The sequence below is a fragment of the Hyla sarda genome, chromosome 4, assembly GCF_029499605.1.
Source record: "Hyla sarda isolate aHylSar1 chromosome 4, aHylSar1.hap1, whole genome shotgun sequence".
In the NCBI taxonomy this organism is placed as follows: domain Eukaryota; kingdom Metazoa; phylum Chordata; class Amphibia; order Anura; family Hylidae; genus Hyla; species Hyla sarda.
Window position 1 is genome coordinate 404,980,650 of NC_079192.1, and position 15,161 is coordinate 404,995,810.

The 15,161-nt window shown below is 46.2% G+C and overlaps 1 protein-coding gene across 1 annotated transcript in view; it reads right to left on the reverse strand.

Moving 5' to 3' along the window:
- Nucleotides 1–15,113, reverse strand: part of SMC1B (structural maintenance of chromosomes 1B) — a 94,108-nt gene extending 78,995 nt beyond the window's left edge. Inside the window, exons 1-5 of the mRNA XM_056517497.1 lie at nt 14,874–15,113; nt 11,103–11,291; nt 8,797–8,909; nt 7,995–8,198; nt 7,243–7,481 (exon numbers count right to left, since the gene is read on the reverse strand). Of these exons, the coding sequence (XP_056373472.1) occupies nt 7,243–7,481; nt 7,995–8,198; nt 8,797–8,909; nt 11,103–11,291; nt 14,874–14,982 (854 nt within the window). The 5' untranslated portion in view covers nt 14,983–15,113. The remainder of the gene's footprint in view (nt 1–7,242; nt 7,482–7,994; nt 8,199–8,796; nt 8,910–11,102; nt 11,292–14,873) is intronic.
- Between the last annotated feature and the right edge of the window lie 48 nt (nt 15,114–15,161).

Genomic DNA, 15,161 nt, shown 5'->3' on the forward strand with positions numbered 1-15,161 from the left:
TGAAAGCTGAACTCATTTATGCAGGAAAAGTCATCAACTGCCGAGCCGAGAAGTTTGTGACGACTGCCTTATGCAATTTACAAATCTGTTTAACTTTCTCTAGCCAGTTGATATATATAAAAAAAAGTTTGTGCAGTATAAATGCTATGAGCGTGCGTGCAGTATAAATGCTATGAGCGTGCGTGCAGTATAAATGCTATGAGCGTATGTGCAATATAATGCTAAGAGCGTGCAATATAATGCTATGAGCGTGCATGCAATATAATGCTACGAGCGTGCGTGCAGTAAAGATACTATGAGCATGTGTGCATTATACATGCTATGAGCGTGTGCAGTATACATGCTATGAGCGTGTGCCGTATTTATGCTGAGAGCGCGTGCTGTATAAATGCTATGAGCGTATGTGCAGTAGAGATGCTATGAGCGTGTGTGCCGTATATATGCTGTGAGCGTGCATGTAGTATAAATGCTATGAGCGTATGAGCCGTAGAATGGTATGAGCAGTATAAATGCAGTAAGTGTATGTGCAGCCTAAATGCTATGAGTGTACGTGCAGTATGAGCAGATGTCCCCATTGCAATGTACCTACTAAACAGAAGTAGGGCAATGGTAGAGGTAGGGTGAAATAGGAGATTTTTTTTGTACTCACCATAAAATCTCTTTCTCGTAGCCTTCATTGGGGGACACAGCATCCACCCATGTTTTCATTCTTGTCCGGATAGCCTTTTCCGGTTCTTGGGCGTTTCTCCGGGATTCCTTCCTTCGGACTTGTCTCTTGGTTGGCTTCTCCTACTGCTTTGTGACAAAACTGATTAACTCACTTCCAGTGGGCGGGTATATCCTGAGAGGGAGGAGCTGACTCTTTTTTTCCTAGTGTCAGCGCCTCCTAGTGGCAAGAGCATATACCCATGGTCTCTGTGTCCCCCAATGAAGGCTACGAGAAAGAGATTTTATGGTGAGTACAAAATAATCCCCTTTTTCTCGGTCGCTCTTAATTGGAGGACACAGAGACCATGGGACGTATCAAAGCAGTCCCTGGCGTGAGAAGAATAACGTCAGAGGAAGGGAGTCAGTCCGGAGACTGAACCTCAGCCATTAACCCTGGGCTAAAAAGGAAACCAAGGCCTGGAACTGAGCGTCCGGCAGTTCCCACTGTCCATTGTGATGGACTAGGATGCCAAGGAAGGGACCGTCCTCAGAAGAGACTCTAAACCAACAGGCCACAGAGAGAGACAAAAAGGGCCGATGCAGAGACCCAATGGGCTGAACCAACTTGGAAGGAGGTAGGAAACCAACTCCAAGAAGCACAGAACCAGAGAGGGAGAGAGCCTGGTTGGGAACAAAATATGAAAAGGGAAAGACAAGAGAACCCCATACAGAGAACCATCCGAAACTAGAGAACCTGGCAAGAAAACGCCAGGGAGAGCCGAAGGCAAGTCAGTCAAGATGAAGACCAGAAACTTCTGGAGAAGTGAGACGGGAACTGTCTCCGGAGAGGCATGGTGCAGAAGATCTGAACCAAAAAGCTGTAGGCGCCAAAAACCACTGTCCCAGGGGCACAGTGTGAGCACCCGGAGAGAAGAGTGGACTCGGAGAAGACGCCACACAGGCTGAACAGCGGGAAGAACCAAAGCCATGCTAGAGCCGAAAAATGGCCCGATCGGAACAACCCGGTAGACAGGCTTGCCGTCCAACCCTGGAGTAAATGGACCCCAAAAGAGTAAACGGAACGGACCCTGCGAAAAAAAAGGGGGGTCAGATGGTGCGGCCACGGAGCCATCCTGGCTGATGAATAGGGCAACAGACCAGGCGCCTGAGCCACCCCGTACAAGAACCCAGGAAGATACCTGGAGGCATTGGGGGGGGGGGGGGGGGGCTGTAGACTAGGCTGTTGCCAGAAAGCGGCTTCAATAGAGATAGCGGGCGCCAGTGCATGCGACTGGCGGGGAAATCAAACATCCACTGCTGCACAACCAACTGGCTTTGCCAAACGCTCAACATGCCCGGAACTGTGTGTCGGGGGGCGTTATATCCTCCCAGGCTCCTCACACAAACACAGCCTAATCAGGCTTACACTTCTAATATACTTCATAAGAAATTTTTATTTCCTTTTCATAGAAATCATAGCTTATAAAATCATGGCTTTGTCCAAGATGAAGCCCAGTCAAGGACAAAGTCCAGTAAGTGAGGGTGGGCTAGCACTCCTCTGTGCTCTCTCCTGTCTGATCGCACTCCTCTCTGCTCTCTTTACTGTCTGATAGGACTCCTCTGTGCTCTCTTCTGTCTGACAGGACTCCTCTGTGCTCTCTCCTCACTGATAGCACTCCTCTGTGCTATCTCCTCTTGGATAGCACTCCTCTGTGCTCTCTCCTTTATGATAGGACTCCTCTGTTCTCTCTCCTGTCTAATGGGACTCCTCTTTGCTCTCTCCTGTCTGAATGGACTCCTCTGTGCTCTCTCCTGTCTGATAGTACTCCTCTGTGCTCTCTCCCGTCTGATAGCACTCATGTGTGCTCTCTTCTGTCTGATAGCACTCATATGTGCTTTCCCATGTCTGATATGACTCCTATGTGCTCTCTCCTGTCTGATAGGACTCCTCTGTGCTCTATCCTGTCTGATAGTACTCCTCTGTGCTTTCTCCTGTCTGATAGTACTCCTCTGTGCTTTCTCCTGTCTGATAGTACTCCTCTGTGCTTTCTCCTGTCTGATAGTACTCCTCTGTGCTTTCTCCTGTCTGATAGTACTCCTCTGTGCTTTCTCCTGTCTGATAGTACTCCTCTGTGCTTTCTCCTATCTGATAGCATTTCTCTGTGTTCTCTCCTGTTTCATATGACTCCTTTGTGCTCTCTCCTATCTAATAGTACTCCTCTCTGCTCCCTCCTGTCTGATAGGACTCCTCTGTGCTCTCTCCTGTCTGATAGTACTCCTCTGTCCTCTCTCCTGTCTGATAGCACTCATCTGTGCACTCTCCTGTCTGAAAGGACTCCTCTGTGTTCTCTCCTGTGTGATAGTACTCCTCTGTGCTCTCTCTTGTCTGATAGCACTCATCTGTGCTCTCTCCTGTCTGATAGGAGTCATTTGTGCTCTTTCCTGTCTTATAGGACTCCTCTGTGCTCTCTCCTGTCTGATAATACGCCTCTGTGCTCTCTTCTGTCTGATAGCACTCATATGTGCTTACCCATGTCTGATATGACTCCTCTGTGCTCTTTCCTGTCTGATAGGACTCCTCTGTGCTCTCTCCTGTCTGATAGTACGCCTCTGTGCTCTCTCCTGTCTGATAGTACTCCTCTGTGCACTCTCCTGTATGATAGTACTCCTCTGAGCTCTCTCCTGTCCTATCAGACAGAAGAGAGCACAGGAGTGCTAGACCATCCTCACTTTCTGGACTTTGTCCATGCCTGTGCTTCGGCCTGGAAAAAGCCATGATTTTATAAACCATGATTTCTGTAAAAAGGAAATAAAATTTTCTTATGAATGATATTAGAAAGGTTAAAGTTTTGCCAAGATGTACAACATATAAAAAGTTTTTAACTCTGACAGAGCCCATTTAAATTTTTATTAATGATTTTTTTTTTAAATATTTTTTTAAAATGTTTTACACTTACACTTCGATTGCTTGTATAGATCAATGCAATGCATTTGTATTGCAATTATCTATTAGCTTTGCACCATGCTGGTACATCCTGCCTTGGACTGCCATGACAATCAGTGGGCACCCTGTGATTTCATCACATTGGTGCCAATCCGGCCACTATACTATCGTTGATGCAGCGCATACGAAGTTAAATGACCAGCACTGAAGTGATCTCCGATGTTAGTCATTACCAGCAGGTGTCAGCTGCAGATAGCAGCCTGCAACCACCAGCTTTGGAGCAGGCTCAGCTTCCAAGCCTGCTCCATACTCAGCTGCTGTATGTACAGAACACACACAGGCAGATCTTCTCCGGAAAATCTGTTGTAGCTAAAATCTTCAACGGGAAATTTGCAGATGTACCACCCATGTGAATGTACCCTTAGAGTATGTTGACATGCTGCAGATTTGCTGCCGATTTTCCGCGTTAAGGTTACTTTCACACATACGTGATCCTGCCCACATTTGATGTGCAAGATTTGTAACTGCCGTTTAGAAGCCGTGCTCAAACATTTAATTTACATTGAAATCTGCAGCAGAAAATCCTGCGCATCAATTCTGCGTACATGTGAACGTACCCTAAAGGGGTATTCCAGCCAAAGACCTCTTATTCCCTACGCCTCTGTGTTTTTGGGACTGGAGACGTGACGTAACGTCACACCCCCTCGTCATGCCACGTGAATGGAGGGGGTGTGGCATGACGTCACAAGGGGGCATGGCGTGATGTCACGTCTCCAGTCCCGGAAACACACAGGTTTCCGAGACTGGAGAAGCAGCCCAGCATAGAATGCAGGTGCTGCACAGAGATCGCGGGGGATTCCAGCAGCGTGCCCCCCGTGAGCAGATAAGATGTCTTTGGCCAGAATACCACTTTAACTTCAATAGTATTTACAATCCACAGCCAACTTAACAAAGCTGAAGATGGCCCTTTGGTGGTCTAAGACCTAGAATAATATGAAAGGTAACTGCCTATGGGGCGCTGATCACTGTGATCCGTCTCTGCGGGAGACCAGGGTCCTTGTGCCTACGAGTTCGGGGGTGCTGGGAACCAGAAAGCCCACAGTCAAATTCAAAGTATACACAGAGAAGAAAACAGGTACCCGCACTCACCGCAAGGCTGCTGTGACTCGACTCCTACGGCTTCGACGGACAATCCAGTGTGTGGCTTGTTGCAGAGCCCTCAGAGGCCACTGCCGACAAAGTTTTGCGATGATTACGCTTCTTCCGGCCTCATATCCATCATCACGCTAGGCAGGAAATAAAAAGAGCAGGACTCTGATCATGTGATCAGGGGCACTACGGAAACACTAAGTGGATAAAAAGATAGAAAAAGCAGAACAAAACCAAAAGGAAACCTTTTTTATTTCCTGCCTAGTACAATCATGGATATGAGGCCCGGAAGAAGCGCAATCAGCGCAAAACTTTGCCGGCAGTCGCCTCTGAGCGCTCTGCAACAAACCACACACTGGATTGTCCGTCGAAGCCGTAGGAGTAGAGTCACAGCAGCCTTGCGGTGAGTGCGGGTACCTGTTTTCTTCTGTGTGCATACAATCCACGGCCAAGCCAACGTCTATCTTCCTCGTGTGAATATACCCTTAACCCCTTAAGGACGCAGGACGTAAATGTACGTCCTGGTGAGGTGGTACTTAACGCACCAGGACGTACATTTACGTCCTGTGCATAACCACGGGAATCGGAGCGATGCCCGTGTCATGCGCGGCTGATCCCGGCTGCTGATCGCAGCCAGGGACCCGCCGGCAATGGCCGATGCCCGCGATCTCGCGGGAGTCCGCCATTAACCCCTGAGGTGCCGGGATCAATACAGATCCCGGCATCTGCGGCAGTGCGCGATTTGAATGAATGATCGGATCGCCCGCAGCGCTGCTGCGGGGATCCGATCATTCATAACGCCGCACGGAGGTCCCCTCTCCTTCCTCCGTCCGGCTCCCGGCGTCTCCTGCTCTGGTCTGTGATCGAGCAGACCAGAGCAGAAGATCACCGAAAACACTGATCTGTTCTATGTCCTATACATAGAACAGATCAGTATTAGCAATCATGGTATTGCTATGAATAGTCCCGTATGGGGACTATTCAAGTGTAAAAAAAAATGTAAAAAAATGTAAAAGTAAAAAAAAAGTGAAAAATCCCCTCCCCAATAAAAAAGTAAAACGTCAGTTTTTTCCTATTTTACCCCCAAAAAGCGTAAAAAATATGTTTTATAGACATATTTGGTATCGCCGCGTGCGTAAATGTCCGAACTATTAAAATAAAATGTTAATGATCCCGTACGGTGAACGGCGTGAACGAAAAAAATAAAATAAAAGTCCAAAATTCCTACTTTTTTAATACATTTTATTAAAAAAATTATTATAAAAAATGTATTAAAAGTTTTTTATATGCAAATGTGGTATAAAAAAAAAGTACAGATCATGGCGCAAAAAATGAGCCCCCATACCGCCGCTTATACGGAAAAATAAAAAAGTTAGAGGTCATCAAAATAAAAGGGATTATAAACGTACTAATTTGGTTAAAAAGTTTGTGATTTTTTTTAATTGCAACAATAATAGAAAAATATGTAATAATGGGTATCATTTTAATCGTATTGACCCTCAGAATAAAGAACACACGTCAAAACTAAACCTTCCAAAATTAGCAAAATTGCGTTTTTTGTTTTAATTTCCCCACAAAAATAGTGTTTTTTGGTTGCGCCATACATTTTATGATATAATGAGTGATGTCATTACAAAGGACAACTGGTCGCGCAAAAAACAAGCCCTCATACTAGTCTGTGGATGAAAATATAAAAGAGTTATGATTTTTAGAAGGCGAGGAGGAAAAAATGAAAACGTAAAAATTAAATTGTCTGAGTCCTTAAGGCCAAAATGGGCCGAGTCCTTAAGGGGTTAAAGGGGTTTTCCAGCATAAGGTGATTTTAGTATGTACCTGGGAGACAGTAATGGACATGCTTAGAAAGGATCTGTGCTTGTCTTGGGGCTAAATGGCTATGTTGTGAGATTACCATAATACTGTGGCTAGCTGTTTGTGAACTAGTATTTCCTGTATGACTTTTCTTTTTTTGACTACAAATCCCACCATGTCATCTTCCTCCTTCCCACACATCAGCCACCCCACCCATTGAAACATAAATGAGCTGCATCCATTCAAAAGACCTGTGGTTTTCAAATCAGTGTGCCTACAGCTGTTGCATAAGTTGCAGATTGATCTCTCTCCCACCAAGCGATCGCTCCACCCATTGAAGCAGACAGGCTCCCTGTCATCAGCTAACTAGTGAATAAGGTCTCAGCCGCATTGCAACCTGGGAAAAATCTGAGACAACAGTAATTTTGTATGCTGGTAAAAATAAATACTGGAGTGTAAATCACAGAAGAATTGTGAGAAAACCATCACACACAGGTACAGACACTATATTATGAACTACACTAACTTTACAGCCCCTGTAGTATAGTCAAATAAAAAAAAATCCTGAAATACCCCTTTAAAGTTAATTTACTTAATTTCACCTATTTGAATCTATACTCTATGTAATAAATTACTTTTAGCAGAGGCCACCTTCATATTACACTACATAATACCAGCTCATATGTACTTACTTTATTTCTTTCTCAATATGTTGCTGTTCTCTGGTCATTCTACCGAGTTCCTTCTTTGCTGCTTTCAGCTCAGACTCACAGTGTGTGAGCTGCTCTTTTTGGCTACTAGTATCGACCTGCTTTTCTTCCAAATACTTTAATAAATATTTCAGTTTATTCTCATTGTAGAAAAGCTGAAACAGCTGGAGCTTCCCTTTGCTCTCACGCACTTGTTGTTGTAATTTCTTATAGGCGTGAGCCTGCAGATACAACAAATTACTGTGTAAGTGATAGAGGCCAAATAAAATACTAAAATTACTGTACTGAGCAAACCTCCATCCTTACCTACAGTAATAAGACTATAACTCAGATTTACATAGGGAGCTATCAGACAATCCAGTCTATGGTTTTGGCCTTATTATTTTCCTGCATACAGCTATAAACTTTACTGTGTTACATTACTGTACTATAACTCCCATTCATTGTATGATGGAAATACTGTATATTCGGAGAGTGTGCAATATAATTTATTTGTACGTGTACATTTACTGGTCTATATATCGTGTCTGCATCTTGTAATCCAGACTGTGGCACCAGACCCACTCTGCTCAGTAGGTGGATGTGCTATACTTTCTGAACACCAGGTGGTGCCATACTATGTAAGTAAATGGATCATCATTACTGGATCTTCTGCATGTAGATGGCAAATCTTGTTATTTTTTTAAATTATCTCCACAATGAATATATTTAATAGCACAACCACTTTAACCCACCTCTTCCTTTTCTAGCTTGGCCTGCCTTCGCTCCACTGCTGCGTTCTTCCTTTTGCTGTAGCTGAACTGTGCATCTTCTTCAGCCTGTAGCATCACTTTTTTCTTTTTCTCGTACTCTTCGGCAAATTCTAAGGAGGTGCTTATTTGTTCGAAAAGATGGGTTCTTTCTTTAGGCTTCTTCATGGCAATAGACTCCACCTCTCCCTGGCATTATGTAAATGTAGAAACAAAATGTTATGAGCAAAAAAACTAAACAGGGATGTGATTCACAGAAGAGAAATGAGTGAATATTCCCAGTCTGTAACATAGTCCATGGAGACAGCAGCAAAACACTTTGAAGATTGTACTAAAAAGAACAATATGCAAAGCAGCTCTCTGACACCAACATCATACAACACAAGAGCTAAGGGGTCCGCTGCAACTAAAAAATACACTTAAAGGGGTACTCCACCCCTGGACATCTTATGATAAGATGTCTGATCGCGGGGGGTCCGGCCGCTGGGACCCCCGCGATTTCCAGACCGGGAAGAATGGAGCTTCCGTGTTTGTGACATCACGCCATGCCCCTTTCATTCATCTCTATCGGAGGGGGGGATGACGGCCAGTACATAGCCGTCACGCCCCCTCCCATACACAAGAAGGGAGGGGAAGTGACAGCTGTTGTCGCTCGTCATTTAGCATGAAGCAGTGTTCGTTTCGGGCACCGGATGCCGCACCTTCCTCCCCCAAGTCTTCTCTGAAATGTGTACACCAAAATGTGTAAAGAATCAAAGACTAATGAAAGAAGCTTACTGTAGCTTACCTGAAACACGAGACAGTTCCTTGCTTTTACAATGATTCCTATTCGTTCTAGCTCCAAAATGTAGGCTGCACGTCCCACCGACTTATTATTCAGTCGATAATCAGAAGAATTCCCTAGAAACAAACTTTACTATGATTATAGGCAAAATACAAAACAGTCACTTTGCCAGTAATGTTCAGAGGGCTATTCTAATCTCATAAAGTGGTGGCATAATGCTAGGATACACCATCACTGATCAGTAGGGGTCAGACCTCTAGGACCCTGCTTATTCAGCTTGGAGGACTCCTTATGGTTTTTCCCTGTACAGCGGTGCTCCTGGACACTCATTGTGTATGGAACTGTAGCCGGCCCCATTCTCTTGAGTAAATGGGTAGCAAAATACGCAGTTGATTTTGCTACCCACTGAGTAGGAAAATATGCAGCAGCAAAATACAGCACGTATGACCTTACCCTTAAGGGAGATATACTGTGCAGAAAAACCTATTCCTTATCCAAAGGATAGGGGAAAAGTTTCCGATTAAGGGGGGTCCAACTGCAGGGACTCCCTGCCATTCCCGACTCTCCACAGGAATGGAGCGTTTTGACCCCCGCATGAAGCGGCGGCCGACACGCCCCCTCCATGTATGGGAGAGCCGTTCGGTTATCTCCAGTTCTCCCGTAGAGATACATGGAGGGGGCGTGTCAACCCCCGCATCGTGCCGGTGTCCTGTGCAGGAGATTGTGGTGGATCCTTGAGATAGGGGATAAGCTTTTCTGCACGATACTTGTCCTTTAAGGGTAGGGTTACACACAGCGCATACGCAGCATATTTGACACTGCAAAAAATCAGCCAGGCAGAGGGAAATACACTGCGTATGGGCTATCGGCATACACACCAGGCTTTCCCGCCACAGCCCTGTGTATGGTTAGGTTCGGAGGCGGACCAAGTGCACCAGTGTAACTGTGACAGGCAGCCCGCCTCCAAACCTATTACACACAGGGCTGCAGCGGTGAACGCCCTGTGTATCTGCACATACGGAGAGGTTTTCCTGCTGTCCGGCAGATTTCTCACAGCAAATACGTTGCGTATGCACTCTGTGTGCCCCTACCCTTAAGCCAACCTATCAGCAGATAACTGTAGCAAACTGAAGTTAAAATGATCATTACTAAAACCACTGAGTCATTTATTTATTTCCGCATTGATGCTGAAATGACTTGATATACAGTAGGGGTGTGAATCGCCAAGAATTTGGCGATTCGATTCGAATCGCGATACCAGTGTGGCGATTCGATATATCCCGATATATCGCGATACCGTCTAGGTGACGATACATCGCGATATATCCCGATATATCGCCCACCTGGGAGCATTCATAGATCCCAATAGACGCCGCTGTCAGCTTTGACAGCGGCGATCTAGTACTCCGGTGCATACTTTTCTCATGTTATCCCGTCCGGGCTGCAAAATAAAATAAAACGCACTTTATCTTACCTGCCAACGAGCCCCCGGAGCTCCGGTACAGTCCGGTACAGGTGTTGGGTCCCCGGGCTGTAGTCTTCTTACTTCCTGTTAGTCCGGCACGTCACATGGAGCTTCAGCCTATCACCAGCAGAGGCGGGACATCGCTGCGGCTGGTGATAGGCTGAAGCTCCATGTGACGTGCCGGACTAACAGGAAGTAAGAAGAATACAGCCCGGGGACCGAACACCTGTACCGGAGCTCCGGGGGCTCGTTGGCAGGTAAGATAAAGTGTGTTTTATTTTGCAGCCTGGATAGGATAAAATGAGAAAAGTGCACACCGGATACTCCTTTAATAGCCAGCCGCGGCGATTGCCGCATGCTGGCTATTAGCGGCGGCCCCCGGCTACTGAAATCAGCCGGGGGTCGCATAGTACGGAGTGGGCACGAGTCGGAGCCCGCTCCATAGCCGTGTCAGATCCGGCCTGCCCGGCTCCACAAATGTGGAACTTTTATCTCCTGATGCCCGGGACATGACGTGCTGTTCCGGGCGTCCGCAGATAAAAATTCCACATCCCTAAAAGAATCGATTCAAAAATATTTTGAATCGATTCTGTATCGGCAAATGAAAAATCGCGATTATCGCGAGAATCGATTTTTTCTTACATCCCTAATATACAGTAAGTCTTATAGGATATATTCACACTCTGCAATGTGTTACTAAAATCTCTGCAATAATCAATGGCACAGGCTGCAAAAATAACTCAATTCAGATGTTTGAAATTGATTTTTGCCATAGAAATTCTTGCAAAGAAAGACATGGGAGCGTATAACCTGTGTAACCTGCTAATATGTTTCTCCTTCATACCTACAATAATCCTGGAGAAGGTCTTCTCCTCCCCGTTCTCCTCACCATATACCAGGTGGACGCTGGCGCTGGAGGACACCGGTTGCCCTATGTTTGCCCCGTGGATGAGTTCCCGGATGCTCTTTACTCTCAGGTTAGCCGTTCTCTCTCCAATCACGAAACTAATCGCATCCATTACATTTGATTTTCCTTAATAGATCAAACACATTGACATTAATAAATACTTCAGCTAAAACTGATGCCCAAAACAGGGTTTCCCAACCAGGGTGCCTTTAGCTGTTGCAAAACTTCAACTCCCAGCATGCCCAGACAGCCAAAGGATTATGTTTTTTTTTTGCCCATATCATGCACACTATCACTAGTTTTATGGGACCATCTGTTTTATTCCAGTACAGCTGCATTTATGATACTGTAACAGGGTCATGTGATCACCAGTCTGATCCATAGAAAATATTAATGTGTCAGATTAAGTGTCCTGTCCTGGGTCAGCTGACTTTCTGTAAACTACAGAATGATATCATCCTGATCAGATTCTGCTAGCTCCGAAACCCCTCCTTTCCAAGCTCTATCTGTATACTGCTGCTGCTAGCTCTATGAGATGAGGATATGAAGCAGTTATACACCTCCCCTCCAGCTCAATCTGTATACTGTTGCTGCAATCTCTATAAGATCAGGATATATAGCAGTTATGCACCTCCCCTCCAGCTCCTGGGTCAGCTGACTTTCTGTAAACTACAGAATGACATCATCAGGATATATAGTAGTTACAGTCATGGCCGTAAATGTTGGCACCCCTGAAATTTTTCAGTAAAAAGAAGTACGGTATTTCTCACAGAAAAGGATTGCAGTAACACATGTTTTGCAATACACGTCTATTCTCTTTGTGTGTATTGGAACTAATATACTCCAAAAAACATCCTGCAGGATAAGACCATTGCAGGGAAGATAAACACTAGTATCTAATGAATACTAATTATTCCGAAAAAAAAGAATACTAGTACAAAAGCATCATATGAAAACGTAGCAGATAAATCTTTATTGACAAAAGGTAAATACGTTTAAAAACATAAAATAAGTAATGGCACAAGATGATAACACCAATGAATGTGCCTGGGGCCGTTAGTGGAAGACAGTATACGTGAGTATAAATAAGCTAATACATGTAAACAATCAGTATGCCATGAGGTAGTACAGTAATAGTGAAATAGCGGTGCAGTGAAATGCGGATCCCGACCCCGATCGCAATATGTTTTAGCCATGTTATTTATAACAGTTTTTTTTCCTCGGGTCATTTTAATTTTTGCCTCCAGTTAGGCTGGGTTCACACCACGTTTTGTTAAATACGGCTCCCGTATACGGCTGGGAGGAGGGGGGCGGGGCTCAATCGCGGCGCCCGCACTCAGCCGTACTCGGGAACCGTATTTATTGTATGTCTATGAGCCGACCGGACATTTTTGCCTGCGGTCGGGAAAACGCATACGGCCGAAAAAGCAGCCGACCTGAGGCTGCGGTTCACTCCGGTCGGCTCATAGACATACATTAAATACGGTTCCCGAATACGGCTGAGTGCGGGCGCCGCGATTAAGCCCCGCCCCCCTCCTCCCAGCCATATACGGGAGCCGTATTTAACAAAACGTGGTGTGAACCCAGCCTTACAAGTCAATTCTAACTTGTTATTTTTATGACCTTTATCCTAACCCCTTCCCCCCATTTTACCTGCCATTGTCGGTTTTATTTGTGTATAAATACAATGTCTGTATATCCATTTGCCACGCCAATCTGAGGAAGGGTGCCCAAACCCGAAACGCGTCATTGGAGATTAAGCTATACGTTTACTATTACCAGCTTGCATTTGTGATTTCCTTACCGAGGTTTAGCGCCTACAGAGGGACTTTTTCAAAAACCTGCTGCTCTCTCATACGGACAGACCGCCATCTGCCTTCACATCCCTACGGCCCAGCAATTCCTTTGGACTTCACGGCTACTTCGTACTAGGGATCGACAGATATCGATTTTTAAGGGCCTATACCGATAATTTGTGGAGGTTAAGGCAGATAGCTGATAACATACCGATATTCCGGTATAAATTATCGGCTATTTATCTCCCCCCCCCCCCCCCCGGGCGGGCACATTGAATGAACTTCAGCAGCTTTTGGGTTGCCAGAGACTGCCGCCACAACCCGCTTCTCTCCCTCTGCCTGGGACCCCCACCTATCCTCTGCCCAGAGACTACCACCGCCCGCTTCTCTTCCCCCTGACGGTGCTTAGTCGAACGACCGCCGCTGCCCCATTGCCTCCCCCATTCCCGGTTTTATAATTACCTGTTCCCAGGGCCCGCGTTACTTCTGGCTCCGGCGGCATCCTGAGCTGTCACTGTGTGCACTGACGGTGACGTCGCGTTGAGGACGTCACTCGACATTGTGCGGCGCAAAGCGTAACACAGGACGTCGCAGGAGCCAGAAGTAGCGCGGACCCCGGGAACAGGTAATTATAAAACCGGGGATGGGGGAGGCAATGGGACAGTGGCAGTCTCTGGCCGGGGCGGTGTTGCAGTGCGGGGCATTATCAGCAAGGTAATTGCTGATACCGATAACGTCCAAAATCGTGAATATCGGCCAAATCGATAATCGGTCGATCCCTACTTCGTACCCACTGAGCCTGGGTTATATGCGCATTTGTATTGCGCTCCAGGTGAGCATAGTACGTTTTGCCTATTTTTTCATTATTGGGGTAACACACTAGGCACCTTCCTTTTTTTCTCTTCCATTTGTTTGCAGTATAAATAATTGGGTCCATAGGTATGCCATGAGGACCTTTTATTCCAGTGTGCATGTTACAGAAAGAACCCCCCTTTTAGTAGTCTTTTTGACCCATCAGATCCACATTACCTGTGTTTCCCAACCAGGGTGCCTCCAGCTGTTGCAAAACTACAACTCCCAGCATGCCCGGACAGCCGAAGGCTGTCCGGGGATGCTGGGAGTTGTAGTTTTGCAACTGCTGGAGACTCCTTGGTTGGGAAACACAGGTTTAGACCAATGTTTACCAACCAGGGTGATTCGGCTGTCCAAGCACGCTGGGAGTTGTAGTTTTGCAGCAGCTGGAGGCTCCTTGGTTGGGAAATACAGGTTTAGACCAATGTTTACCAACCAGGGTGATTCGGCTGTCCAGGCACGCTGGGAGTTGTAGTTTTGCAGCAGCTGGAGGCTCCTTGGTTGGGAAATACAGGTTTAGACCAATGTTTACCAACCAGGGTGATTCGGCTGTCCAGGCACGCTGGGAGTTGTAGTTTTGCAGCAGCTGGAGGCTCCTTGGTTGGGAAATACAGGTTTAGACCAATGTTTACCAACCAGGGTGATTCGGCTGTCCAGGCACGCTGGGAGTTGTAGTTTTGCAGCAGCTGGAGGCTCCTTGGTTGGGAAATACAGGTTTAGACCAATGTTTACCAACCAGGGTGATTCGGCTGTCCAGGCACGCTGGGAGTTGTAGTTTTGCAGCAGCTGGAGGCTCCTTGGTTGGGAAATACAGGTTTAGACCAATATTTACCAACCAGGGTGATTCGGCTGTCCAGGCATGCTGGGAGTTGTAGTTTTGCAACACTGGCTTAAGACTAATTACTAAAACTGATTGTCAATTTAATATTTGCCTATGGGCAATAGACTTTGTGAGAACAAAAAAATTAATTTTTCCAAGCCTAGGGGGGCGCCAGAGAGCTGCGCCATGAATAAATGCGTACGCGTTTCACGGACTTGTCCGAGCTATGGCGACATTTACCTGAACCATTGGGGCCGATTATACAATTGAACCTTTTGAAGGGCCCTATGATCTGCCGCCCCCGCCATGACTTAAAGTTCTCCAGTATGAGAAGGTGGAGGAAGCCCATGACTGAACGATGGCGGCCGCTATCTAGAAACTTCCACCTTTTCCCGCCAAGCCGCGCTGAGGTAAAGCCACGCCTTCCCTAAAGCTCAGAGCGCATGCGCGGACACATCTCCCGAGATCTCCCACCTTCCTTGTGTTCGCGGCTTGGTTTCCTAGGCAACGCCGCGCCTCCCAACCCTA